Consider the following 27912-nt stretch of genomic DNA (forward strand, 5'->3'; position numbering starts at 1 on the left):
GCTTTACTTCTGTTATATTGTTAATTTTTCTGTTTATAAAATTAATTGGACTCATCTCTTTAAAACTCTAAATATAATTAAACTAACCGACAAAATTCAACAATCATGCAAAATATGAGAATTACCATATTTTATGCCTTGGTGCCGTTTATCTTAAAAATATTGCAAACTTAAGCATTGCAAACTGCAAAGCTTTAAAATGTTTTTTACTGAAGCACTAAGCATAATTTATATAATATGTCAAGTCATTCCAAACGTGTAATTGGATGACCTAGATTCATGGCATAAAATGTCAGTTTGGACAAAAATTTAAGCCATCTATGCCATTTTACATGTAATCTATGCCATTTTATGCCATTTTATGCGTCATTGCCCCCGTACTAACTAAGAACCCTCGGATAGGAAGTTGTCGTTATGTTAAGACTCTCAATTCTACTGCTGCTTTCTGCGACGGTGTGTTTGGTCCAGGCCGGAATATTCGACAGCATGTACTGCGGACGACACAATTGTTACGAGAGTAAGTTTAGTTGTTTATTTAGAAATAATTTTGTTTTGAATTATCTATTCTGTTGTTTTAAATAGTGAGCCTGATATTTGCTGTTTTTCTCTTATGTAACTCTAACATATGTTTTATTTCAGTTATGGATATTGAACCGACAGCGACAAAGGTTTGTGTATAAAGATGTTGTGAAATTTTTTGAAAACATCATTTTACGCTCAAAATCTTTGTTAAAAAGTTAAAACATACTAACAATGTTAAAATATTTTAACAATGCCCTAACTTCTCGTTAACCTCACCACACACTGTTCAACTAACTGGCCGTCAGTACTTATTGCACATTTAATTAGATTTTAAAACAGTCTCCAGCTGCTGCTACTGCTAGGGAGCTCTTTTTGTGACACGTGTTAATTCTGACACGTGTTGTAAAGCGCAACAGTGTTAACACTCTCGTAGGTTTGTTAGGTGCTCAATTGAAAAAGTCATAGTGTGCTAAGAATGCAAATGAATGCAAAATGCAAATGCCAAATTAAGAAATTTATTGGTGATAATCAGTAAATTTATTGGTGATAATCAGTATCATGGTAGCAAAGTTTGCTGTAGGCTGTAACGCTGTGGTTATCACAAGGAAAGATTATATTTGATATTATTATTACTAGTTAGAAGTCGTGCAAAAGGAGATGTTCAATGTGGGTTTGGACCCTTTCTATTCTCTAATCTGAGTTATAACACGTCATGATAAAGTAACGCGTGTGTAATAATTGGCTTACATTCTGTGTAGTTAAAGTCCAGGGGAGCTGGAGGGCTGAGTAATTGGCGGGTTTTAGTGGGGGAATCCTGTGAGATCATTATAGGATGTAATGGGAATTGTGATCTGGTTAATCTGTGATGTTCATTACATCACGTGTTATATTATAACGCGTGTCAGGTCACGTATAATATCGACCAGTGATTGTAGCTGCGCTGAGTTACTCGTTAGCTGCGGGAGGGGGAGGGTGATCAGGTACTAAATTCTGTACGTGACGTCGACTAAGTGTAATTTTGGAATTTTTCAAAAGACCCACCCACCCCCTTCGCAGTACTAACTGTTTTTTAGGATAATAATTAAGACACCCACCCCCTTTTGCCGGCTTTTGCGGTACTAACTGTTGAGAAATCTTGGTATATAAAATAAGATACCCACCCAGAAATTGTTTTAAAAAGCTCATTAAACATTGGGAAATGGGCAAATTATTTATTATACCCACTATTTAGGAGGAGTTTTGTTTTCAATGTATTCGAATTAGATAAAAAAGTTACAAAAAAAGGGAAGAAAATAAAAAATGTAACAAAAAAAAACTCAAAAAACCTCAAAACCCATTTACAAAATTGAAATTTGAGGTACATGGGGTTTTTTTGGGTTTTAGTACCATGTACTAACTATTTATCTGGGAAATGAGCAGCAGACCCACCACTTAGTACAAAAGTACTAACTGTGTTTTGGAAGAAAATATGACCCACCACTCCAACGTCATATACAGTAGTCAGTACTATGTGTATGACCCCCCGCCCCCCCCCCCCCCCCCCCCCCCCCTTTCGAGTTAATGTTAACGAGATACATTATAAAAGTGATGAATATTGAGCAATTGTTGCTTTGTTTGTCCATCTTATTGTATTATAGTGCTTTGTTCTACACTACAAAGTCTATTTTCTATATTATCTACATTTTAACACTTGTGTGACGTGTGTCCGTGAAACTTTACCCACACACAGGTGGCCCATAATAGCTTACACGTAATTCAGGAAATTACCCTAATTATGCAATAAATTATCCAATTAATAATTATGTGATTACTCCACAGAAAGAGATAAATAAACAGTACCGGAAATTAGCAAAGGATTTGCATCCTGACCATAATAAGGCGGAGGATGCCCACGAGAAGTTTGAATTGTTGGTGGCAGCGTACGAGGTATGTGTGTACAATTGTCACGTGATATTATCACGTGATATTTATCACGTGATTCTTAGCAGTTTGTAGGGAGTAGATCCCTGTCTAATCAGTTAGCGTGGACCCATGTCCCATAGCTTAGGGATTGCATTTCTAAATTTTAATTTGACCAGAATCATCTTCCCTTGTTTCTGTAATCTGTGCCTAAATTCATCTAATTATATACTTGATACAATCTCATCTATGACATTTGATATAATTTACTTTATAGCTCAATATGATAACTGTAAAAACTAATAACTTAAAACCCTCAATATAATACAAAGCTTTCCTAAAATAGACGTTAAGAAATGAAGTTTCCCGGACCAACTACGACTACCTACTCGAAAACCCTGACATCTACATGGAGCATTTTTACCGGTTCTTTTCTCATTCTACTCCCAAAGTTGATGTCACTCCCATTCTTATCATTTCCCTTATCGTCCTTTCTTTACTTCACGTTAGTTTCCTAATTTGATAAAATTTGAGTTAAATAATTAAATTGTTTTATCTTCTTCGCTGGTTCCTGTTATTTTGTTTCAAATATCATTGAACCACAGACACGCATGTAAATCTGTTATTCTGGACGCCTAATGGCTATTTGCATTTTGCAGTTCCAATTCAAGGAAAGGGTCGACAGAGCAGCTTAATGAAATGTGTGGGTCCCTCATCATATGTATTTTCAGTATTTCCACAAGCACAGCTCGTACAACAGAGCGATAGACTACGCACTCAACGTGCCACATATACGTAACCAGGTGAATATTGTAGTTATTTAAGCGTTTGTTGTTTTAACTGCATCCTATTTATACTTACTAATTGTTCTGTAGTTCATTATGTTGCTCAGTATTGAAATACATAAGTTATTGTCTTTTAGTTCCGGAAACTGTGTCCTCTAAAGTCGCGCCCTTAGTAACACGTCATATATACGCGTCATTTTCATGGTCTCAATGTTGAGCAACCCCAGATTTGACTTGGAGTAGCGCGCTCTGACATCCGACTAGAGAGCAGCGCGCAACACAGTCATCTATTTTTGTAAATTCGACCGAATTTGTCCGGTACGTGCTTATTTAATTGGAATGCATATAATAATAACGGCATACCACCCTTTTTGTGCAACAAGTTCGCCAAACTTTAACTTTTTAAAGGTTCTGAGAATTGATTGTTACTTAATGTTAGTCTATCAGAGGGGAATCACTCTGCCAAATTTTTTTACATGCATTTTTACGTGACATTTTCCTGCTTTGCGGTAAAATATGCAAATTCCCGCTTTTCTCGAGATTCGTTCGACGTAAAAGAAATATGTGGGTGTCTTTACAGCTTTCTGTGAACTGAAATGGTATACGGAAACTCTAGAACGCTGCCGGGGAATAAATTAAGGGCCACGAAACATTTGGGGGTGCCACAGTTCCAAGAAAATAGTTAATGAATTTCTCCCTTTCGAAGTAGGCCAGGATCAATGATAGAACTAAGTTTTCGTGTTCAGACCATCTTGCTCGACTTAGTAAAAAACCTTTAATGGATATGTAATACTGCTGCATTCTTGTAGTTTTATGTAGATAATCGAGAAAAACTCACAGCTCTCTTATTCTCAGGCGAAGCAGTTGGCTGAATCAGAGGGTCTTCTTGAAAAGAAATTCTTCAAAGGAATGTCAAAAGAGGAACAAAGATTGCTAGAAAAGAAAATCTTAAGAGACATAGTGGAATCCAAGCTGGACATCCAGGGAGGATACCAGAAACCAGAGTGGACGGATATCTTGGCTTTTCAACTTCTTATGTTGTAAGTTGGAAAGTAATATTCACTGATTTATTCGTTCAGACACCAACTAATTTACCAGCTTGCCTAGAAATTCCCACTTATAACCCTCTCACACATTAACCACTGATTTCATCGTTTCAGACCATTTGTATGGGGTAAACTGGCTTGGTTCCATACAAAACGCTTCTATAAATACAAGATAAGGAAAGAAGAATTTGACGAGGACGAAAAAGATTACCGAACAAGAATGTGTATAGGCCTAAACGAAGTTCAGTGGGAAGTAAGGAATTTAACTTACTTATCGTGTGTCATATAAGAAGTATTGCTACGTTTCTAAACACCGTGTGATTTTATAATCGGTATGATGGAACTGTTGAACAATGAACCCCTATTTTGCATTCGCTACAATATAATGATTGACAATTTCGTTTTTTTACAATGTTTAAAAATGATTTTTTTTAGGCTGTATCAGAAGAGAAGAAAGATTCGCTCTATAATAAGGAACTATGGTACGAGGCTAACGCAGAGGTAATTATACTTTTTATGAGTTTTTAGGAGTCGAGTGTTTGCTTTCTAAAGTTTAAACTTTGCCGACGAAATATTGTGATATCCTGGTTACTGGTTAGTGGTTAGGTGTTGACTTTCCGAAATTTGGTTCGTGCCATTTTAACATAGTATGTAATATGAATAGATAATAATTTTTACTATCGTTACTGAAGGTTACCATTATTGCAATTAATTATAATTGAACTTGTTGTAGGCTTATTTAGAAGAACGGAAGGACATGGAGAGAATGGCCAAGGCTACAAACAACAAATACAAACAACAGAAGTAAGCACTTAGCAGACCTTACCAATTTAATTTATCATGATCATTACCGGAACAGAAAAGTATTGGTAAAATAAAGATGCTAATTTTCTGTTTGATCCTTTTTTGCATCTATATTCTATAAGGACCGTTCACATATTATTATGTAATCAATTTTTGGCCAATTTTTAACCCACCCCCCTCCCCCTCCCTGATCAGTTTTACACATACCTATTGTGTCGAACCCCCGGCCCCTCCTCCCTCGGCTGATAACGTAATATGTGAATCGTGGCGACCCCTAATAGTCTATATCACGAGATTTGGCTCCAAATTAGACCAACTATCATCCAGTGTGCTGCAGGAATTTAACACATACTAATCTTCAGGAGAATGGCGAAGAAGGACAAAGTACCAGACAACTGGAACGACTAACTTTTTTCAGAGAAGAAGGCGAAAATTTTGGAAGATCAACCATCCACTGAACCCCGGTCTTCTGAATTGAGAGATTTTAAGAGCACGTTATTTAAAATGAAATGACACATTTCAGTCAACATAGGATATTAGGATTCTGTTTCGTTAGGCGTTCTTGTGAGAACTTTTAAATCCACCTGTATACATTAACATAGATACATGAATAAATAATGTTTTAATAATTTAAAATCGTTGTATGTATTTTATTATCATGCTCTCCAAGATTTTCTTTTTAGTTTCATATAGGAAGTGCCGTCTAGAGTTTGCCGCACCAACAATAGGTTCCAGCTCATTAAATATGTTTAATTTGTAAAATGGGCTGGGGAATAGTTATGATTTATAATCAGTATATAATAAATATATAATTAGTTCTTCAGTACGTAATAGTAGTCCTTCAGTAAAGGACCCTATGGATAATATGGAAATTAGAATACGATTTTTCAACTGAATATAAACGATAGTTCCATCTAGTCCTAGTTCTCAGTCTTAACATGAATAAAGGATGTCTTACATATTATATCTTTTTTTCAGAATTTCCATCTATAATGCCTTTGTAAACAAGAGCTTTGTCAACACACGGGAATATGTATATTTCAGCATCTTGAAGTAAGGGGTACTTCACATAGTAGGTAATCAGCTGAGGGGGCCGGGGGAGGGGGGGAGGGGGAGGGAGTTTCCAAGTGATTACGCTAGTGTGATTTTGACACAATAGCTCTATGTAAAACTAGTTAAGGAGGGGGGGGGGTCATTACGTAATATGTGAACGACCCCTATACAATAAGATGCATGTTCCTAGAGGGGCCTAGATTAAGATCTTTATATCGGAAATTCAATAATCAATATACCATGATGGTAGGCATATTGTATGGGGACTATGAGAAACCCTAGGAGAGTCACCGTCATAAGTACTGAACTTGACAAATGACAATGGAACCATTGCAAATTTTAATGTGATTTCTCTCATATTGAAAATTTCCATTTGATACCCCGTTGAGAAATTGAAGTGTTCAAGTTTTATTCTGTTTATTGACCATGGGGTCCTAAAAGGCGACGTTTGCAGTACATTGTACATTGTACATTTTATGGGGGTATTAGAGTGGTAGCTTATTTTAACGTTCCCGTCATGATACATAACCATACATAGAGTTAGCAGTAGTAGTTTGGGGTTACAAACTATCTTTTGTGTCATATAGTTCAGTTTGCAATTATGTACAAATCTCACAGATTTTCAACCTTCTGACAGATTATATGTATTTGTTCGATACTGTAGTTCTTATTTATTTCATGGTTTATCCGAGATTTGATTTATCCTTTTAGTTCGTTACGAGAATGACTTGTGCACTTATGAATAGAGAAAATAATGAAATTAATGCAAAAACTTAACGTCTCAATAAAATTGGAGAATGCGCCCGATAAGATTGGCAATTTTGTTCAAATCGTTCTAATACCCAATATGTATGATTACTAAGCTGTAATCACTGTATAACTTGTGCTTGATATGAGTCGCGATGCAAAGCGAGTTAAGATATGTTTAGGCTGGTCACTGCTGCTGCACAACAGAAGGGCCCCTCAGATATAACTAAACAATTATCAGACTAATGAGTGGCAGCCACTCAGTGGCTGATTGATCCGACACGTATTAACCAAGCAACTAGATCAATTAGAATTCCCGACAATAAGGTCCCTTGGTTAGCATGTATGATACATACTCTGCAGTCTCCGCTCATCAAAGTATTAACTACCTCGCTACCTCGCTACTACGCGACAAACTCAAAGATATTGTATCAGGTTAAATAACTAATAAATATAAACCTGTATATTTTGTTAACGCAGGTTTTGAAATAAAAAGCAGCTTACTTTCTGTAAGATTAAAGAAAACCTGCCGATTTAACTTTAACTCTGTCATAATCCATCCGGTCCGGTATGGATTAAACATGTTATACCAAATCCTGCCAAGTTAATTACACTTACAGCATTATCCATTAGCAAGAAGATGGCCAATATTGTATACAAAAATAGCTTATCCCAAAGAAAGTTCAGTTGTAAGGAACGGTACTCGGTACCTAGGGATCCTATTATATCACGTGACCGCTGATCCTATCACGTGTTAACGGGTGATACTCGTAAAATATTTGTTTCAAATATTAGGACCGTCGACGAGTCCAACTCGGCGGGATGATAATTAATCACTCTACACTCGACTGTCACGTGACTTTTTCAACCCGTTCTCCAGCTGGTCCTGAACGACTATTCGAAACCCTAACCCTCTTATCTGATCCCAACCCGAACCCTAACCCAATCCTTAACAAAAGCATATGCTGAAACCCTAACCCTAACGAGAAATTAGATTAACTTCCTTATACGGTCATATCACGTGATCGAGACAGTTTTTCGCCTATATCTCGTCAGGGGAGCATTTTAACCCTATGGCTATGTCATGGGGGTGATTCGGAATCAGCGTCCGAAATTACATCGATTGAAGTTGGTTTCAACTGTCGGGGGCCCTTTTAGAACAATCTCGAAGATCGACTGTAGAGTGATTTAGTACGCTCGAACTCGGCGCGCGTCTTGGTACTGGTAGGTTATAAACCTACAAATCACGTGACCAGGAACGGTTATTTTAATTACACTCCCGGAAAAGGTGGTTTTGGCAACCATAAATAGTTTTCAAAATCGTTTTTAAATTAAAAAATAGTAAAAATAAAAGAACTTGATAGATTTGTGTTACATTATATCCCAAGGACAATTCATGGAGTTCCTCATTCATTAATAATTGCACGTGATGAGGAGTAGTGATCCTTTTAATTTTATGCCATGGTTCAATTATTCAAATAAGCTCATGATCTTCGCAGTAACGAGTGATGTATCTGATATCCAGACAGCAAGTCGATCCAATTTGGCGGGGATTTTAGCAATCGCAGGCCCGTTCAAAAGGTAAGTCTTTAAAATTTGTATTTTTATTTGATCGCATACTTTTTTATTAAAATGGCCAAGGACACTGTGTTGAAATTTCGGTCAAGAAGACTGCAATAAGCTTCTATTCAAAAAACCTTCCAAAATGTGGTGATGTTCCGTTTATCAAAGCTTTCTTTGGTAATTTAACTTTCATTACCTTAATCGAGTCTTGTGCCATCCACAGTGACTTCATTAATTGGTCATTTAAGACACATTCAGTTAAAATAGTGAAAGTACCACGAGCCTTCTTTGAGGTGTACTTATTCATATTGTCCATCAACAGTCGTGTAGACTGTAGGTGGGTTCGTTTGAATTTATCGATAACAGATTCAATCTACATTTTAAACATATGGGATCTTCATGTCAATTTTAGCTTAACTATACTTATAAGACTTCCCCCCAGTCCATCGATTGGACCCCCAACAAAACTGCCAGCCAGCTCCCACGAGCCGCCTCTGTATGTAATCAGCTGAGATTTATCACATCAATCGGAAAATGTATGTGATATGATGCTCCAGAATTTGTGTTACTGATAAACATTGAGGAACAAATCTTCATCAGAAACCTGTCCAGTGTTCATTCTTAAAGCATTCTCAAAGCATTTCCTCCTCTATTTGATCTCCTAAGCTATGTTCAAAATATTCTCCCCCCCCCCCCCCCCCCCCCAACGTCGGCAATGACACTGTTTCTATCTACCCTGAATCTCCCGCTGCTCATCTCTTTCTGCTCACCTTGCCCGCTCATTATATATCTCTCCAACCCTCTGTTATGACACGGTTTCACTCTACCCTGCTATCTTCTCACTTCCTTCTGCCCATCTCGCCCGCACAATACTGTTTCTATCTACCCTGAATCTCCCGCTGCTCACCTCTTTCTGCTCACCTTGCCCGCTCATTATATATCTCCCCCTTCCCTCTATAATGACACAATTTATCTCCACTTTATCTCCTTCTGTTATTACACATGCTGAGTTTAGTTTTATAGCTGAAATGATTAATACAGAGATACAGGAAGTATAAAAACCCAAATAAATTAATTTAATTTAAATTTATCACAGATCATAGTAACATACTGAAGTGTAGCACAGTTTAACTACCATACTATAAGTTACATCTTGATGCAAGCTAGTAAAGCCAAAGTATCTTGATTCTTGATGCAAGCAAACTACAGTGGAATTCTTATTTAGAACGGCCTTTTTTCTTTTACTTGAACATTTACAAATTTAAATTTATCACATATCATAGTAACAGATTGAAGTGTACGAGACTACAAATATATATCTTGATACAAGTAAGCAGATATGGAGGAACGTTGAGACCAAATATGATGAGCACAGCTCTGCTTAAGCTACGAGACTACAGATACATATCTTGATACAAGTAAGCAGATATGGAGGAATGTTGAGACCAAATATGATGAGCACAGCTGTCCTTAAATAGCTGCTCCACTTCCAGTTCACTAACATTCAGTTCTCTTTAAGTTTAAGTTCTTTGTCTAAGACTCTGGGACGATATTTCAACGAATGGTTATCTTTTCATGACTCTCGCCCAGACTCAAGACTGTATCTATTAAAGGCATCCACTTCTTTGATTTACGATAATTATCGTGAAAAAAATTAGAGTCTGTTATTTTTCATAAATAGGTGTAGTTCTTCAAAATAGGGGCAAGGGATGTAAATTTCGTCACATACGTCATTTTAAAATTTAGATAGATTTTCTTTCATATCAACAGTCTTTATTATAGTTGAAATGGATTTATACAAGAAATGTAGAAACCCATGCCAATTTTTCGTCACATTGAAATTGTACTGTTGGGGCAGGAAAAGTGAATTTCGTTACATTTCAGTAACTTAGTAAAATTAAACTCAGCATTGTTAAACTTGAATTCTAATTAACCAATAATTCCTGGAAGAGCATTGAATTCTAACTGCCGAGGTATGGTTCTTCAAAATAGGGTCAACTATAAGTAGTCCGAAGTTAGAAAACTTCAGCAGTTCAAGAACCCCATCAACATTTACGTCTAATATTACAAATTACAAGGGGAAATCATTGACTTTCATAAGATCTTATATTGAAAATAATAGATCACCTTCAACAACAACCCTAACCACAACCCTAACCACAACCCTAACCACAACCCCAACCACAACCCTAACCACAACCCTAACCACATTGACATACCTAACCACAACCCTAACAACAACCCTAACCACAACCCTAACCACAACCCCAACCACAACCCTAACCACAACCCTAACCACATACCTAACTACAACCCTAACCACATACCTAACCACAACCCTAACCACAACCCTAACCACAACCCTAACCACAACCTTAACCACAAAGCTAACCACAACCCTAAAACCACAACCCTAACCACAACCCTAACCACAACCCTAACCACATACCTAACCACAACCCTAACCACAACCCTAACCACAACCCTAACCACAACCCTAACCACAACCCTAACCACAATCCAATTTGCGTTTTACTAGCCTGTCTCACGTGACCAAAACAGTTTTTGCTCATAACTCCCCAAGGAAGCATTTTTACCCTACGTCATAGGGGTGATTCGGAATGAGCAACGTTACTGTCATACCCTCTGGGCCTTTTCACAAGAATTTTTCAATTTGGGCGAGCGATTTAGTAGAAGCGGTCTCAATTATCACGTTATGATTTTTTCGTATAGAAATCCTAGTTTCCTGTGCTTAGACTCAGTGATGAGGACGTTCAAACAAAGGGAAGTAGATGTTCTATTACGACGTATAACATATCTATGATATTCGAAGAAATGCATGGTATTCGAAGAAACATGTTTCTTCGAAACGGCTAAGATTTCGAATCATAATTAAATTCCATCATTACATTTTTGATGTAGATGGTTTGCTTCGAATATAGTCATAATGTTAATGTTATTGTATAAGAAGTTTTATTGCTAAAGTTTTGTTGGGCTACTAAGTACTATAGCTATTAAAGAACTTGTGAAAATTGATAGTTTGCCTTGAATTAAATCAGTACTGTTTCTGTCTGGACCTACATCATTAACAAAAAAGTTGTAGCTAATTTTAAGGATACATACTCTGTATATACGATGAAGACTCTATATGGATCAATCAAAAGGTAACCTTCACCTACGTGTTTGTTGCATGTTTTATGATATACTTAATATATAATTGTTATGGGTTTATGATATGTTTGGTGATTACCTCGCGCTAGTGTACTCACCCACCTATTTAAAATGACAGCAATAATCCCCCACAATCGCCCCAATAAACACTCAACCAGGCGGCGATCATTAGAATTTATGTCGCACCCACCACATACACGAATAATTACCAACTTGGTAGTTCACTGCTGCAACCCAGAGCTAACTGCAAGTCATTAACACGCACCTGCCTATACTAATCACTAATACACCAAAGTAGGGTGAGCCATTCTGTCGTTTAGTGGTTACTGACAAGTTGTTAATTATTTGCCGCTCCCTGACGGTCTTTTACGATGTAATTACGTAACTTATTTCGTATATGATTCTCTCATGTGTGTTGTGAGGTCAATCATTTAAAATACCTTATTTAGGTAGAGTTTGGATTTAAAGTTCAGAGGACCTAGCTGTTTCGTTAAACGTTCCTATTATTAAAGCGTCTTGAATTCTCAATATGACGTCCCTCTATTTTCTGTGCATCTACATTTTCCACGTAGTTTGACATTCCCCGAGAGGCCAGGCAAATTGAGAATCTGCTGTAGCATGGTAGGATGTTCATGGAAGGAAGTTTACGGAAGGTTGAGTGACTTGTCTTAAGTATGAATCAGAATGTTCCTCTTAAAACCCATATCAACCCAACCACTCTAAACATTCGAATTTTTTGATGAAATTTGGTGTCCTGCGTCCTAAGGGGCTATCTTAGATATTGCAACAGTGATTTAAAAAAATTGTGTTTTGCTTATGACATTTTTATCCCGTCCATTTAAAAGGACACTGAATTCTGTCCCGTCCTTTAAAAAGGACAGTGTTTGGAAAAATTACTTAACGTCCTTTATAAAGGACAGCATTGCAAATAACTGTCATTTTAAAAGGACGGCTTTCAATTTTTACTTTAGCAAGATGCTATCATGTTGTTAAATTTTCAATTTTTATTCATGATTGGATTAAGCATCAATTTTTAATATCATTGAAATACAGAAGTAATTTTCCGCGAAAACATTCAATGAATTGTGGGGTGTTAGGGAAGCTAGAGAGCCAGGGAGGTGTAGTACTGGATTGAGGGGTGTTAGGGAGGCTGAAGGGAGGGGTACTACTGGATTGTGGGGTGTTAGGGAGGCTGGAGGGAGGGGTAGTACTGGATTGTGGGGTGTTAGGGAGGCTGGAAGGAGGGGTGGTACAGGATTTTGGGGTGTTAGGGAGGCTAGAGAGCCAGGGAGGTGTAGTACTGGATTGTGGGGTGTTAGGGAGGCTGGAGGGAGAGGTAGTACTGGATTGTGTGGTGTTAGGGAGGCTAGAAGGAGGGGTAGTACTGGATTGTGGGGTGTTAGGGAGGCTGGAAGGAGGAGAAGTACTGGATTGTGGGGTGATCGGGAGGCTGGAAGGAGGGGTAGTACTGGATTGTGGGGTGTTGGGGAGGCTAGAGAGCCAGGGAGGGGTAGTACTGGATGGGGGGAATGCAACGGCAATTAATGTCAATTAATGTCAATTAATGTCAATTAATGTCAATTAATGTCAATTAATGTCAATGTCAGTTTTGCAAAATTTTGGAATACTGACATTAATTGACACGATATTTTTCGACCAGAGATTATGTAGTTCTACCATATTTTTAGCACTTTAGAACGTTTATATCATCAATTTATTCACTACTATCACATATGGAAATGTGAAATGTGAAAAAATTCAGATCATTAAACAATAAAACAAAAATAATACGGTTTCCCGAAATTTAATTTTCTTAAATGGGCGTGGCCATCCAAGGGCGTGGTTCTCAACATCATCAGAACTTAAAACCCACATTAAACAAAATGCCTTCATGACATTTATACTTGAAAAACGAATCTTAAACAGCTAACATTACTCCTTCATACTAAAAAAGCCGATTCTAGATATTTTACGAGTATAAGAAACCAATAAAATATGGGCGTGGCCGGTGGGGACCGAAGGTGGAAGAGTTGGAAGCTGAAATTTTTTTCGGTGGTCTTTGAACCTAAGCATCAACAGATAAGAACATACTCATAATTATTCAAGGACATTTTGTTTTTTTGAACCGGTCTAACTTACATAGACGTGAATATCTTGAATATCTTGAATATTTATCGAATAATGATAATCTCAAATTTCAAGACATATTAATGTCAATTAATGTCAATTAATGTCAATTAATGTCAATGTCAGTTTGGGGTTTTTATGGAATACTGACATTAATTGACGTTGCATTCCCCCCTACTGGATTGTGGGGTGGTGGGGAGGCTAGAGCGCCAGGGAGAGGTAGTACTGGATTGTTGGGTGTTAGGGAGGCTAGAAGGAGGGGTAGTACTGGATTGTGGGGTGTTAGGGAGGCTGGAGGGAGAGGTAGTACTGGATTGTGGGGTGTTAGGGAGGCTGGAAGGAGGGGTAACCAGATTGTGGGTTGTTAGGGAAGCTGGAAGGAGGGGTAGTACTGGATTGTGGGGTGTTAGGGAGGCTGGAAGGAGGGGTGGTACAGAATTTTGTGGTGTTAGGGAGGCTGGAAGGAGGGGTGGTAATGGATTGTTGGGTGTTAGGGAGGCTGGAATGAGGGGTAGTACTGGATTGTGGGGTGTTAGGGAGGCTGGAAGGAGGGGTAGTACTGGATTCTGGGGTGTAAGGGAGGCTGGAAGGAGGGGGTGGTACAGGATTTTGGGGTGTTAGGGAGGCTGGAAGGAGGGGTAACCAGATTGTGGGGTGTTAGGGAGGCTGAAGGGAGGGGTACTACTGGATTGTGGGGTGTTAGGGAGGCTGGAGGGAGGGGTAGTACTGGATTGTGGGGTGTTAGGGAGGCTGGAAGGAGGGGTGGTACAGGATTTTGGGGTGTTAGGGAGGCTAGAGAGCCAGGGAGGTGTAGTACTGGATTGTGGGGTGTTAGGGAGGCTGGAGGGAGAGGTAGTACTGGATTGTGGGGTGTTAGGGAGGCTAGAAGGAGGGGTAGTACTGGATTGTGGGGTGTTAGGGAGGCTGGAAGGAGGAGAAGTACTGGATTGTGGGGTGATCGGGAGGCTGGAAGGAGGGGTAGTACTGGATTGTGGGGTGGTGGGGAGGCTAGAGAGCCAGGGAGGGGTAGTACTGGATTGTGGGGTGTTAGGGAGGCTGGAGGGAGAGGTAGTACTGGATTGTGGAGTGTTATGGAGGCTGGAAGGAGGGGTAACCAGATTGTGGGGTGTTAGGGAAGCTGGAAGGAGGGATAGTACTGGATTGTGGGGTGTTAGGGAGGCTGGAAGGAGGGGTGGTACAGGTTTTTGGGGTGTTAGGGAGGCTGGAAGGAGGGGTGGTAATGGATTGTTGGGTGTTAGGGAGGCTGGAAGGAGGGGTAGTACTGGATTGTGGGGTGTTAGGGAGGCTGGAAGGAGGGGTAGCACTGGATTGTGGGGTGTTAGGGAGGCTGGAAGGAGGGGTGGTACAGGATTTTGAGGTTAGGGAGGCTGGAAGGAGGGGTAACCAGATTGTGGGGTGTTAGGGAGGCTGAAGGGAGGGGTACTACTGGATTGTTGGGTGTTAGGGAGGCTGGAGGGAGGGGTGGTAATGGGTTGTTGGGTGTTAGGGAGGCTGGAAGGAGGGGTGGTACAGGATTTTGGGGTGTTAGGGAGGCTGGAAGGAGGGGTAACCAGATTGTGGGGTGTTAGGGAGGCTGAAGGGAGGTGTACTACTGGATTGTGTGGTGTTAGGGAGGCTGGAGGGAGGGGTGGTAATGGATTGTTGGGTGTTAGGGAGGCTGGAAGGAGGGGCAGTACTGGATTGTGGGGTGTTAGGGAGGTTGGAAGGAGGGGTAACCAGATTGTGGGGTGTTAGGGAGGCTGGAAGGAGGGGTGGTACTGGATTTTTGAGTGTTATGGAGGCTGGAGGGCCTGGGAGGTGTGGTAATGGATTGTTGTGTGTTGGGGAGGCTAGAGGGAGGGGTGGTAATGGATTGTTGTGTGGGGTGTTAGGGAAGCTGGAAGGAGGGGTAGTACTGGATTGTGGAGTGTTAGGGAGGCTGGAAGGAGGGGTGGTACTGGATTGTGGGGTGTTAGGGAGACTGGAAGGAGGGGTCCAGTACAGGATTTTGGGGTGTTATGGAGGCTAGAAGGCCAGGGAGGGATGGTACAGGATTTTGGGGTGTTATGGAGGCCATAGGGGATGGGGGGGGGGGGGGGTGGTAATGGATTGTTGGGTGTTAGGGAGGCTGGAAGGAGGGGTGGTACTGGATTGTGGGGTGTTATGGAGGCTGGAAGGAGGGGTGGTACAGGATTTTGGGGTGTTATGGAGGCTAGAGGGCCAGGGAGGGGTGGTAATGGATTGTTGGGTGTTAGGGAAGCTGGAAGGAGGGGTAGTACTGGATTGTGGGGTGTTAGGGAGGCTGGAAGGAGGGGTATTACTGGATTGTGGGGTATTAGGGAGGCTGGAAGGACCGTAAATAATTTATTCCAGTGTATAACGATGGCTTTCCGGTGGAAGCAATTACTGGCCAACCTGTAGGCTCATCACAAGACAGCACCTGCACAAGGCTGTCTTCAACACATGGCTGCACTCGCAGAGTGGAACACCGCCATCCACTGAGGAGTGGCCACTAGAATACGAGGTGGCCACACCTTAGCTTGTTTGCTGAAGAAGGAAAGCTATCCAGACTTATCAGTTATGCTAAAATATATCACTGTGGTTGAAATGTCCTTTAAAAAGGACATGTCAAACGTAGAATCATGTCATCTCAAATAGGCGTCCTTTTAAAAGGACGCCCTTCAAAAATACTGTCCTTTTAAAAGGACGTAATTTAAAAAGGACAGCGTTCACAGAAACACTGTCCTTTTCAAAGGACACCCAAAATCTACTTCATTTAATTCAATTTAAAGAAAGTCAGTATACCCCATGTCAGGGTTTATTGAATAGACAATCATTGGGGCAATTTATAGTATCCAAAGTTTTGATTTGCCAGGACTTAAAATTTTTCAAATTTTGCCTGAATTGAGCGACATTTGAAAGTACAATTTTTGACCATGTTTGGCTCTAGCCCATGAATTCTTTGACGGTCTAGATATTTTCAAAACATTGTCAAGTTACCTAGAAGACCTTTTCCCAACTAATACAGAAAACCAAATTAAAAAATATAAATACCTTCCGAAATTACACTGGTATTTAAAAGCCGTCCTTTTAAAAGGCCCATGGGTGAATATGGGTTAAATTCGTTTTAATTCCAATTTCATCCGGTTTCTGATTTGATTTTCGCATGCATTAAAGTTATATCTGACAACATCCTTCCGGTTTCAACTTTTATATAGTCATTATGAGAGGCCCAACTTCAAACTTATTTATTTGAAGCATTATGTCTGATTCTATTCTGATAATTATATTAAGATGATTCCTTTTATTTAAGACCAATAGAGGAGGCTGTTATAATATTTTAAGTATTTTTCTAGCACTGACCAGATTGAGTCTCACTCTCAGTCAGAGCGTTTGTCTAATTCTTATCCTAAACAGTCGGAAATTGTAACTAAAATAGTCATTATCAGACTTTCCTTCTTTACAACTCGTGCTGCATAAATATTATATGCAAGCAAGCTACGTCCACCGTGTGAAACTGCAGTCTGCACTGTGCAATATGCATATGAGCATAACTTTGAACCTTTTCGGTTGGTGATTCATTAGTTGATGGTACCCTCGAATACAACAGCTTCATCTCATTAATAAATGTTAGAAATATCCTGAGCAATTCTAATGTAAGATTAATGAACGAGCAAGTTAGGGGTATTACATTGGATATTGCGTGGGCATTTAATCAAAACTAGCTACACAGCAGCTCATTTATTTTTGTGTTTCTTGCCTAGTTTGCAGCAATTACATCAACCCTGTATATATTATTGTGCAACTTTCGTTAATCTTGGAGTAGGGTAGAAAACATTATTTTTGTCAGTAAATAGCAAATTTAACAAAACATTTATTGCATAAAATTTCTGTTCGCTAGTAACCACAGACCACTGACCCGCGACCTTACAATATTTGATGAGCTTATGCCCATGGCCCTGTGATTGGTGATATCTGATCACTATTGTGCAATGGACATTTCTGATCATTTATATTGAGCAATGATCGTACAATTTCTGATTTGACTATATCGGCCAACGAGTCATCTTGATGTTGAACTGTTCCTTTTTTACTGCACTGTGCTTCAAGTTGAAACTCTAAATTGGCCTTTTGTTTTAAATCAAATTATACCTTAAATAGCCATGTGAAGTCAGTCGCATAATGAATCTTCTTGACATTTTATTTTAAGTAAGTACGTCTATTGTTGTCCTTTCGGAACTGTTTAGAAAATCTTCAACGTCTAATTAATCAAAATGTGCTCCAGAAAGTTACTGCTCGGATTTGTATGTGGTTCACTACTTTTTTGTCTACATATGAATAAAATACTGAACAACGACGTCACGATTCATTAGCTTTTTGATATCAGTTCGTTTTAATGATGAATCAGTTTTTCCACTCCGCCCTTTAGAGCCGCTCTGATTTAGTTATTGTTAGTGACTGCCCCCTGTGCCAGCTGCTATCCATATGGATTATGGGCGGGATATAGGCACATTATTTCATTTTAAAAGATAAGTATTCTTATTCAATTTTCGTCTCGTTCGTGGGCAATAGGATTTGTGTCTTGTGAGTTTGAAAATGAAAATGTTTATGAAGGAGTAACTAAGCTCTGAAATAAGTGTTATGGCGGAAATTTTGAATGATATCTAATCGCTGTTTTTAATGATACTATTGTATCAAATGCCATCTCTTGAATCATTGATCGTGCCAGTAGATTTATTAACGAGGAAATTCAGAAGTGACCGTTAGAAATGGATTAGTAAAGACGTGTCTTCTTGTGAATTAATCGGATAGATCTGTGTTTTGATCCCTCAACCACCTTTAAACTGCACCTTCCAATGGCATTTTCTGCTTATTTCTGATAAATAACCAACGAGTCCAGATACTCCAACTCAATCACCAGAACTTCTTTGATATTTGAGGAAGCTTTTACCCATAATGGAGATGTCATCGTGAGTACGAGCTAAAGTTATTTGACTTTGAGTGGCTTAAAATGTAAACATGAGTTTAGACTACAGATCAAGTGTCCACAACTCAATCACAGTGGCGACAGCCGACCATGGCTTTTATCCATCGGCGACACTTAGTGACATTACAATTTCCCTTAAAAATGTATGTTAGGATTTTTTAAAGTAATTGTACAGTTTTGAAGAACTCTTTGTATGAGATGCCCAGGGAAGCATTGCAGTACATTTTATCTTATATTAACGCAAATGCAATAGGACCGCGTTATATTTTCAAAATTTTCAATGGTTCACTGAGCTCAATGACGTCATTGGAACTAAACTCAATGCCCAATGGCTCTAACAAATCATTGGGCCACGCATGAAATTATCGGTATCAACGAAACTGAAGGTTCGAACGATGCGCCACAATAACTATTTGATAGGTCCAAATTGCCATTTTCAATTTTAAGAGCGATGGTAATGGTATCGCCAGTCGTCACTAACTATACGTACGAATCGAACTATATTAAAATTAAGATGGTTTATAATATAGCCATTAGCCAATGAGTGATTGAATGATAAAGCCATTAAAGATATAACTATAAGCCGGATGCTATTACTGTCTAGAATCTAACTATTCAATCCGAAACGAATCCCGATACACGTTTTTAACCTCTTTCAACCCGTAAGTCGGTACTCAGTACGGACCATTGCGGCATTGCTGAAGTACAAACTCAGTTAATATAAAGACAAAGTAAAAACCAGACTTAAAAACCAGCACGAGTTCAACACATTTTTACTTCAGAGTCAAACTCGAAGCAAAGACTGTTTCAAAGAGTTCGCCTCTCCACCTGAAAAGCTCCTACGAATTCAGGTAAAAGTTCAAGAATTTTAAATTATTATCATAAGATATGAGCTCTCGTATGTCGATAAAGAGTAACTTTTGATTTAATCAGCGACGAAATAAATCAATTTTAAGTATCATTTAAGTTTCATGACAGAAGTAACTGGGACTTCTTAGTTCTTAATGACTCAATTGTAATTGTATTGACATCTTTCATAAATTTTTATTAAATCGTTTATTTTTCAGGCATTTGCTAGCTGATTGGTCGAACAGTGACGAGTTTAGCAGCGACGAGTGAGTTACTTAAATTCTTAATCAGTCAGCTTTACTTGTTAATTAAATCATCCAATACTTACAAAAATAATTTATTGTTTTTTGATGTTTTGCCGATCGACTTAAAAATTTTCAAATACAGATATACTCAACATTAAATTTGACAACTTCACGCGATGGACGTATCAAGTCACCAGCACATATTTTGATTATTGCAGCCGAGGACTCCTCAGTGAGGAGCTCATTTGAACTTCTCACGCCTATGTAATTTCTGGAACGTGAATTCAAATAAAATCAATGTCTTCCTTTTAGATTATAGATTATGTTGTGCTCTCTGTCTTGCTCTATTTGTAAAGATACGAGAGCTCTTTCGCAGTTTCCAGTGACGTCTCATAGTCTAATCTCTGTATATGCGAGCTGTTTAGTCATTAGTGTTTACTCTATTCATAGTCATACATTTTGAAGAAGTTCCCATTAAAATGTCATAGTTACAGGCGATCATTCGTCCTCAAATTAATGTAGATAGAGATAATGCCGAATTACTTATTTACGAGTGTACACTACGGATCGTAGTAAAGCAAATGCACGAGCCATAGAAAGGTACGGATCCGTTCAGGTTGCTAGATTCAATGCGGTATATATAATTAATTACTCTTATAAGGAACTTATCCCTCATGCAAATGTTGCGTTGAATAAACAAACAAAGACGTTTAGACCTTTGTTCGATATTGATGAGTTTAGTTAAAGTTGGACAATGTTTTGCTCGTAGTATACCTAGTATGAGGCAGTTGTTGCTGTTGAGCAACCCACTGGCCAGACTGATCGCTCATCAGTGGACCATTACGGTGCCAGCTGATTGTGAGGGAGAGTTTTTGTCTTCATTCTGGATGATCTTTGAGCCACCTTATGCCTATGGTTGCGAAAGGTAAGCAATAATTAAATTTGATAAGTACATACAATGATACACAGTGAGACTAAAGCTGAGAAGATCACATCAACATGTTTTCACGTCGATTACTGGTGTCTGTATAGTGTATACTAATATAGATTAGTCAAAGATCGCAAGTCCGATGCTATCGGCACTAGTGTACTGGTATGACTGTTATAGTACAGCATCATTGTATAATCATATAATAAAAACTAGTTCAATGATTGTTCTACTTTTTATATCATATTTCTACCGAGAATATCATATAAGTAAATAAACAAATTATATGACTCATAGCACGCTCCCCAAAAAGATATATTCAAGTGTGAATATGATACTATTTTATTGAAATTAAATTTTGATTGCGCTTTAAAGTTTAGCCAGAGAAAAATACAGATTACTCGTCAGTATCAGGTGTTGCTGATGTTTGATCATTGCCTGTATCGGCGTCCGGCGATTCGGCTTAGTTCATAATCCCACACAGCACTCAATTAATTACGGGTTGCTTGAATGGGTGCTTATTAGGAAAATCAACTCGTATAATGTGGACATATTTGGTATTCACCAACGTATTATAGTGCTTGTATTTCGCTTATAAAAGTATTTCAAATAATCTAACTACTGAAATTCACTGATTCGCACAACGATGCGACCTAAAAATGAATTGATCTGAACACTACTCAACTGTTATTTGAGGTGCGTGCAGGACTCGGTTGAGGTCGGAAACGCTTCTTTGACGTTGAAGGCTCACTTTATTTCAACAAGGAAGAGGATGTTCATATGTACTGCTACTATACTCACCTCTATATAAAGTCCCATGTTCACGGCCGGTTGATTACCCATATATCTTGCTGTGTATCTTGTATCGAGAAGTCTTCAGTCAGCGGTTTTTTTCCTTTTTTGCTGATACACTTACAGTTGTGTCCAGCTCTAATCCTAGTTCCTCAGGGTATGAACCCCCTGTTTCTAATAGGGAAACTAATAGTTTGACTATCTGGCTGATTTGCTTTGCAGTGTAGACTGTACACCAACCTAAGCTGAATGAACAATTCTTCAGTCATTCTTGCATGGAAAATAGGGAACAATTCCCAAATTTGCAGCATTAGGTACTCTTATAGGTCATGGATTACTCAACAGTGTTGTTTCATGTAAATACATGTTTTTATGTTATGTATAACGTTGCCTTACGCGATTATGTTGATTTTAATACAAAAAATAAATTACGACAAGTTTCATGACAATTCAAGATGTATAAATCTAGAGCTACCTCCATAACAGGTTTAACAATTATATGGATAGGATGCCTCAGCCTGGGACTAGATGAGTAGATTTATATCAGATTATAAGTAACTTTGCATCATTGTCCACACTGTATGTACAAGCTCACTTTATTTCAATAAGGAAGAGGATTTTCATATGTACTGCAAGTATAATCACCTTTATATAAAGCCCCATGTTCATGGGTTGATTACCCATATATCTTGCTATGTATCTTGTGACATCAAAGTTTTTTGACCAATGTGGAATTTCACCAACCAGCAAAATGTTTTAATCTGCGTCTCTCTCTCTGATAAATACATATTACATCGTGACTACCTAATTCTTTTCCAAAAACACCAACTACAAAACCATGCTCACCACCACCTCCAACCAGTGAGATGGGTTCTGAAGAGCGAACACAACTAACAGGAGCCTCTAAAGAAACAACAACTGTGTGTAAAGCTTACTTTAATCTGACGGTGTGTGTGGTGGCGTCTGCACTGCTCAGTATACCTTTCGGCTTCGATAAAACAGGTTTGAGAGGGTCGGTGCAGTTTTTATCATAATTCAGTCTTTACACTTTGTTGTTGTTTTATGTGAAGTGATTCCTGTTTAGTTGCTCTTAAATTGCTTTTTAATTACTTTTTAATTGCTGTTTAATTGCTGTTTAATTGCTTTTTAATTGCTGTTTAATTGCTTTTTAATTGCTGTTTAATTACTGTTAAACTCACCTCTAGTCTCTTACCAGGATGGTTGGGTGGTATTCCACTTCTAGCCTGTGTAGGATTACTAGTGGACTACACTTCTCTTTGTCTGGGTGAAACCTGTATGAAGCTGGACGTCTATGATTATCAGGAAATTTGCGAGGTACTTTAATTCTTTCTTCAATTTTCGACACTACGCGTAAAATTCCTGATTTCACGGTTTTATCATTTTTAATCATGCGATATGTTGACCAACCAGGCTGAGTAAAACGGCTAACTGCCATGTCTCAACGGTTGAATATTTTTACAATTTCAGATAAGTTTTGGAAAGTTTGGACGATACATTCAGGCGACCACCCAACTTTCTTTAAGTCTCAGCCTCATGATTTCTTACCAAATTATATCCGCCGAGTAAGTTTAATTAATTTTGTTTTGTGCCTTATATAATTATATATATATAGATTGGTCCTGAATTAAGTATTAACCTAAGTTTGGAGAGGAACAGCGCACACAAAATGTTTTATGCAAGTCGCACAGAATCTGCTTTGATTATAATAATACATTACATACTTTCTCTCTTAGCTTTCCTTTCTCAACCACTTTACTTTCAGTAATTTGATGGGTATTTTAAGGACGGACTGGGTTAAAAATGCCCTGATTTCAAGTATCCCCCTAAACACTGTACTAGTGTTACTTCTAACAACTGTTGTTATCCTACCTTTATCTTCATTCGCTACACTCAAGGTTAGCAATTTGTCACTGTGTCACTTTGTCACTTGGTCACTTGGTCACTTTGTCACTTGGACACTTTGTCACGGCCATTTACTTTACTTTTTTTTTAAATGTAAACAATTATTGAACAGAATAGCAATGTTGATTTTCGTAACTGGTTTGTTGCAAATACTGTTTTGATTTAACCACGTGATGCTACGGGGAACCGGTCACTGCGGCGGAAGTCACTGCGGCGGTGGGCGGTACAGCGGAGGACGGTACAGCGGAGGACGGTACGGCGGTAGTTTCCAAAAAGGTTGGACGGTACGGCGGATCACATGACACCCACTTTACTTTGGACAGTACGGCGGTACTACTAGAAACTGTACCTAAGACAGAACTTACACATTCAACTAGTTTCTAAGTTTTGTTCTAGATTCTCATTATAAGTTTTATTTTTTATTTTCTCTTTATCATTTTGTATAATTCTTGTTAGTTCAGTTGTTCATTTTTTTTATTCAGGGCTTTGCAGACAATGTAAATCGAGAATATTGAGTTGTTGAAAATCAAGAAGTTAATATAACTTGACACACACAATAGCAAGTTCTCCCTCTGACCACCTTCACCGTATCTTCATCGAACAATGAACATCGTTGTAGCTGTTGTACTCAAGTTGTAGTGTTGCAGTACTGGAGAGTGGAGATGGTAGTGCTAATGAGATAATCCCCTCAACTTTGATCCGCTTTATATACTGTTTGCCTCTATCATTATCTACGTTTCACTGAGCAACCTCTCTTCTTGGCTACGGTTGATCAGATTCCTGGATGCGATCCCTCGTGACGTGTTCTCATGCCCTTGTTATTACCCATTGCATCTCGGCGAAGTGATATGAGATCTCACCGTAACAAGCTCATCATGCACTCGCTTAACCACCGTTGTGCAGACCGGACGCGATCTGATACGAACCAGAAAGTGGAACAAGAACTGCTCTTAGTAATCACAATGTATATGTTAAACTTTATCCAATTTAATTTTAATTAAAATTAATTCGAAGTAACAAAGAAGAAAATAGAACTTTTTAAAGCTAATCGATTTTGTTATATTAGCAGTGCTAGGTCTATCTTATAGGTACAGTTTCTAGTAGTAGTACCGCCGTATTGTCCAAAGTAAAGTGGGTGTCATGTGATCCGCCGTACTGTCCAACCTTTTTGGAAACTACCGCCGTACCGTCCTCCGCTGTACCGTCCTCCGCTGTACCGTCCACCGCCGCAGTGACTTCCGCCGCAGCGTCCTATACCCGATGCTACGACACGATAAATTATTGATCGATATCTCTGCAGATGCTGGGATATTCCTCTATGATATCAATAGTTTCTATCCTGATCTTGGCTCTATCTCTCGTCTACTTCGACATCACCAGAGAACCAATCAATACCATAGATAGGTTCGGAGGGGAGGTATTGACTGGTTTGGGGGTGTTTGCGACGGGGTTCGTTTGTCATCAGATCATTACACCCACCCTTCAGAGTCTACCGGTGAGAAATCAGCTTTGTAACGATTTTGTGAAATGTGGTATATTGGGAATATCCCCCCCCCCCTTCGGACAACTCTGACATCAAGATCAATATTTCTTATGGTCACTCGTACCACTACAATCAAGATTAAGGGGGCCGGGGGGGGGGGGGGGGGTCTTCATCAAAATTCTCTCGAAATTGACTTTGTAGTTGTTTCTGATGGAGGGGAGTGATATCTATCAGCTGTTTTTGGTCCCATGGAAAAATATTGTTCCTAGCCGAAATTATTGCCGGTCAAAGATCAGCGCTTATGTGTAATTGTATTGCGCGAGCGATTATCAATCGCGCGCCCTGAAAATCGAGTCTAAAAATCTATCTTCTCCTACATTGTTTGAGCAATCACCCTGAAACTTTCAGGATATGTTCTAAGGACCATTTAGAAGAGATTGTCGGGCCAAAATTTTGAGATGGGCCTTAGAAATTTTTAAAAAAAATTTTTTTAAAAGATTTTCAAAATCGAATAAAAAATTTTCTAAGGCCTATCTCAAAATTCTGGCCCGACAATCTCTTCTAAATGGTCCTTAGAACATATCCTCAAAGTTTCAGGGTGATTGCTCAAAAAATGTAGGAGAAGATAGATTTTTAGACTCGATTTTCAGGGCGCGCAATTGAAAATCGCTCGCGCAATACAATTACACATAAGCGCTAACCTTTGACCGGCAATAATTTCGGCTAGGAACAATATTTTGCCATGGGACCAAAAACAGCTGATAGATATCACTCCCCTCCATCAGAAACAACTACAAAGTCAATTTCGAGATAATTTTGATGAAGACCCCCCCGGCCCCCTTAATATATTGTCAGACATGAGCATGAAGATCAACAATATATTGCAGGGGGACAATGTGATCGCGAAGAAAGGGAACTATCACAAGGTGGTCCATCTTGCTATCTCAACATCCTTCATTTTCTTTTTATTAGTCGGATTGACTGGGTAAGGAACCTTTTTTTAATAGCACAGTTTTATTTTAAGTTTGATAAGCCTCGTGATTTCAGTTTCAGTGCGCTCTCCTCAAGTGTCCAAATTGGGAAAGAAATGTACTAGACATTACGCATATTTTAGTGGGCTTTATAGCCAAGCTTCCCGTATTAAAAATTTCAAAAAAAGCATGGATATCATCAATGTTCGTTAGAAGCACATAATATGACTTCATTACTTAGTTTAGATAATATACTGATTCTTCCAGCTACTATCTGTGTCATGATGCGGAGGGAGTAAGGAACTGTCCTGGAAACATATTGTCATGGAATAACCCTGACGTCGGCTCCATTGCAGGGAATTGTTATGGGAAGGTGCGAAATATTTATAACTAATAATACTCATGTCAATTGTCAGTAAGGTTGTTTTTTGTGGTTTATGTCATCCTATGATTTCACATTTCTAAATTATTGTTCAGATTGCTATGGGGATGTTTTTGATAACAGCTTTGGTAGCTTACCCGCTGGAACATTTCTCCTGTTATAACACAATTTGCAGACTTCTCTACGGTGAATGGGGACAGCCGTCAAAATTATTGGGGTGAGATGAAAGTTAATGGCAAATAATGGCAATGTAACTGAGGGTCATAATTGATAACGTCATCAGTTAAAAGCAATTATTAAATTTGTGTTTAATAAATGCTTTGATTAGATCCAGGTAGGCTCATACTGCAAATAAACAACATCGTCCTCAAACATAGGCTAATAAACTGATTTAGATAAAATGAATTTAAATTATAATTTTGATAAAATTGATTAAAAATTATTTTGTAACCGCTCTTTAACCAACAGATTAACGATAAAGTTAATGCTAGTGGTGAGCACCACCGTACCAGCCATATATCTCGATAATATTGGCCCACTTCTGGCTTGGGCAGGTTCGTTCCCAGATATTGATAAGATCATGAGTTGTTGTGTAGATCGAAATTTTTACTTTTTGTTCAACTACATGCAGAATTCGCTATCAATCACCCATAATCATGATAATGATTTGTACTTTAGGTTACACGAAATCTTGTACCATTCAACTTTCCTCCAGGTAACCTAGCAGCATTTCCTCTGGGATTCATCATTCCTCTCTCCCTCGCGCTTAAAAACAGATCTGTCGGAGGTCAGACCTCTCTTTTTCAGACACTTCTCAGATCGGCACTTTTAGTGGTCTCTATTATTTTAATGATTTTACAAACTTTTCAGAATTGTTCTTCTTTTGAATTGCTATAACATATGGAAATTTTAAACTAAAATCGGTAAGATTATTACTGATTGCTTTTTTAAATATTACAAAATTACAATTTTGTTAAATTTCAGCTCGAATTTCAGAACAGCTGGGGAATTTCAATTATTTTCAGTTTTCGCAATGAATTTTGATGTAAATACTTAAATATGTTCAATTAATTTATTTATTTCATAGAACACTCGCATTTTTCTTTCTAGTCAACTACATGTATATTATTACTGATAAGCAATATTGAAATGACTTGCTCTTACCTTTGTAATAAGAGTGAGCTAAAGCTCCATGCTAAGATAAGTAACATCGTTAGTAACAATCATAACACTCCTCATATCTCAGATTCCACGTTATCTTCCAATGTATGTTACTAGACGTCTTTCCAAATGATACTTATTTGAATCGTTATCTATCTGCGTATCCTTTACATCCTTCCCAATCAATAAGCTGGATATTGACATTGGGGTAAAAGTCCAACGTGATAAAATATTATTATTCATGTAAATAATGTCCCTCATGATAATAATAGTGTCCGTTCATCACGTTATAACAAGATTCTTATCGTCAATAAAATATTATTAATCATGTAAATAACGTCCCTCATGATTATAATAATGTCTGTTCATCACGTTATAACAAGATTCTCATTGTCAATAATATATTATTAATCATGTAAATAATGTCCCTCATGATAATAATAATGTCCGTTCCTCGCGTTATAACAAAATGAC

At 38.5% G+C, this 27912-nt stretch overlaps 3 protein-coding genes across 6 annotated transcripts; all 3 read left to right on the forward strand.

Moving 5' to 3' along the window:
- Positions 1-398: 398 nt before the first annotated feature.
- On the forward strand, positions 399-6800 carry LOC134819214 (dnaJ homolog subfamily C member 25-like). Of its 2 annotated transcripts, XR_010160736.1 has the most exons (11): positions 399-517; positions 640-668; positions 2341-2448; positions 2768-2926; positions 3153-3224; positions 4062-4246; positions 4367-4505; positions 4688-4753; positions 4986-5056; positions 5419-6175; positions 6240-6800. XR_010160736.1 is itself a non-coding variant. In XM_063829025.1 (10 exons), exons 1-10 carry the CDS (start codon positions 415-417, stop codon positions 5462-5464), a joined length of 978 nt encoding a protein of 325 aa, XP_063685095.1. In that variant the 5' UTR covers positions 399-414; the 3' UTR covers positions 5465-6800. The 2 variants fall into 2 exon arrangements, 1 of the variants encoding a protein (XP_063685095.1); XM_063829025.1 differs by having other exon boundaries at positions 5419-6800.
- Positions 6801-10394: 3594 nt separating this feature from the next.
- Positions 10395-10958, forward strand: LOC134819877 (circumsporozoite protein-like). Its single transcript, XM_063830029.1, has 2 exons — positions 10395-10412; positions 10542-10958. Exons 1-2 carry the CDS (start codon positions 10395-10397, stop codon positions 10956-10958), a joined length of 435 nt encoding a protein of 144 aa, XP_063686099.1.
- A 552-nt stretch (positions 10959-11510) lies between these two features.
- LOC134819714 (putative sodium-coupled neutral amino acid transporter 11) lies at positions 11511-27364 on the forward strand. 3 transcript variants are annotated; one of them, XM_063829807.1, is made up of 13 exons: positions 11511-11583; positions 19487-19555; positions 19772-19819; positions 22381-22520; positions 22735-22853; positions 23007-23101; positions 23302-23434; positions 24742-24936; positions 25812-25909; positions 26163-26268; positions 26373-26494; positions 26746-26831; positions 26993-27364. In XM_063829807.1, exons 1-13 carry the CDS (start codon positions 11555-11557, stop codon positions 27172-27174), a joined length of 1422 nt encoding a protein of 473 aa, XP_063685877.1. In that variant the 5' UTR covers positions 11511-11554; the 3' UTR covers positions 27175-27364. The 3 variants fall into 3 exon arrangements, with proteins under 3 accessions (XP_063685877.1, XP_063685879.1, XP_063685878.1); XM_063829808.1 differs by lacking the exon at positions 11511-11583 and adding an exon at positions 18607-18687 and having other exon boundaries at positions 26993-27275; XM_063829809.1 differs by lacking the exons at positions 26746-26831; positions 26993-27364 and having other exon boundaries at positions 26453-26494.
- The last annotated feature ends 548 nt before the right edge of the window (positions 27365-27912 follow it).

Source organism: Bolinopsis microptera, chromosome 8 (assembly GCF_026151205.1).
Source record: "Bolinopsis microptera isolate Bmic1 chromosome 8, MBARI_Bmic_1.0, whole genome shotgun sequence".
Lineage (NCBI taxonomy): Eukaryota > Metazoa > Ctenophora > Tentaculata > Lobata > Bolinopsidae > Bolinopsis > Bolinopsis microptera.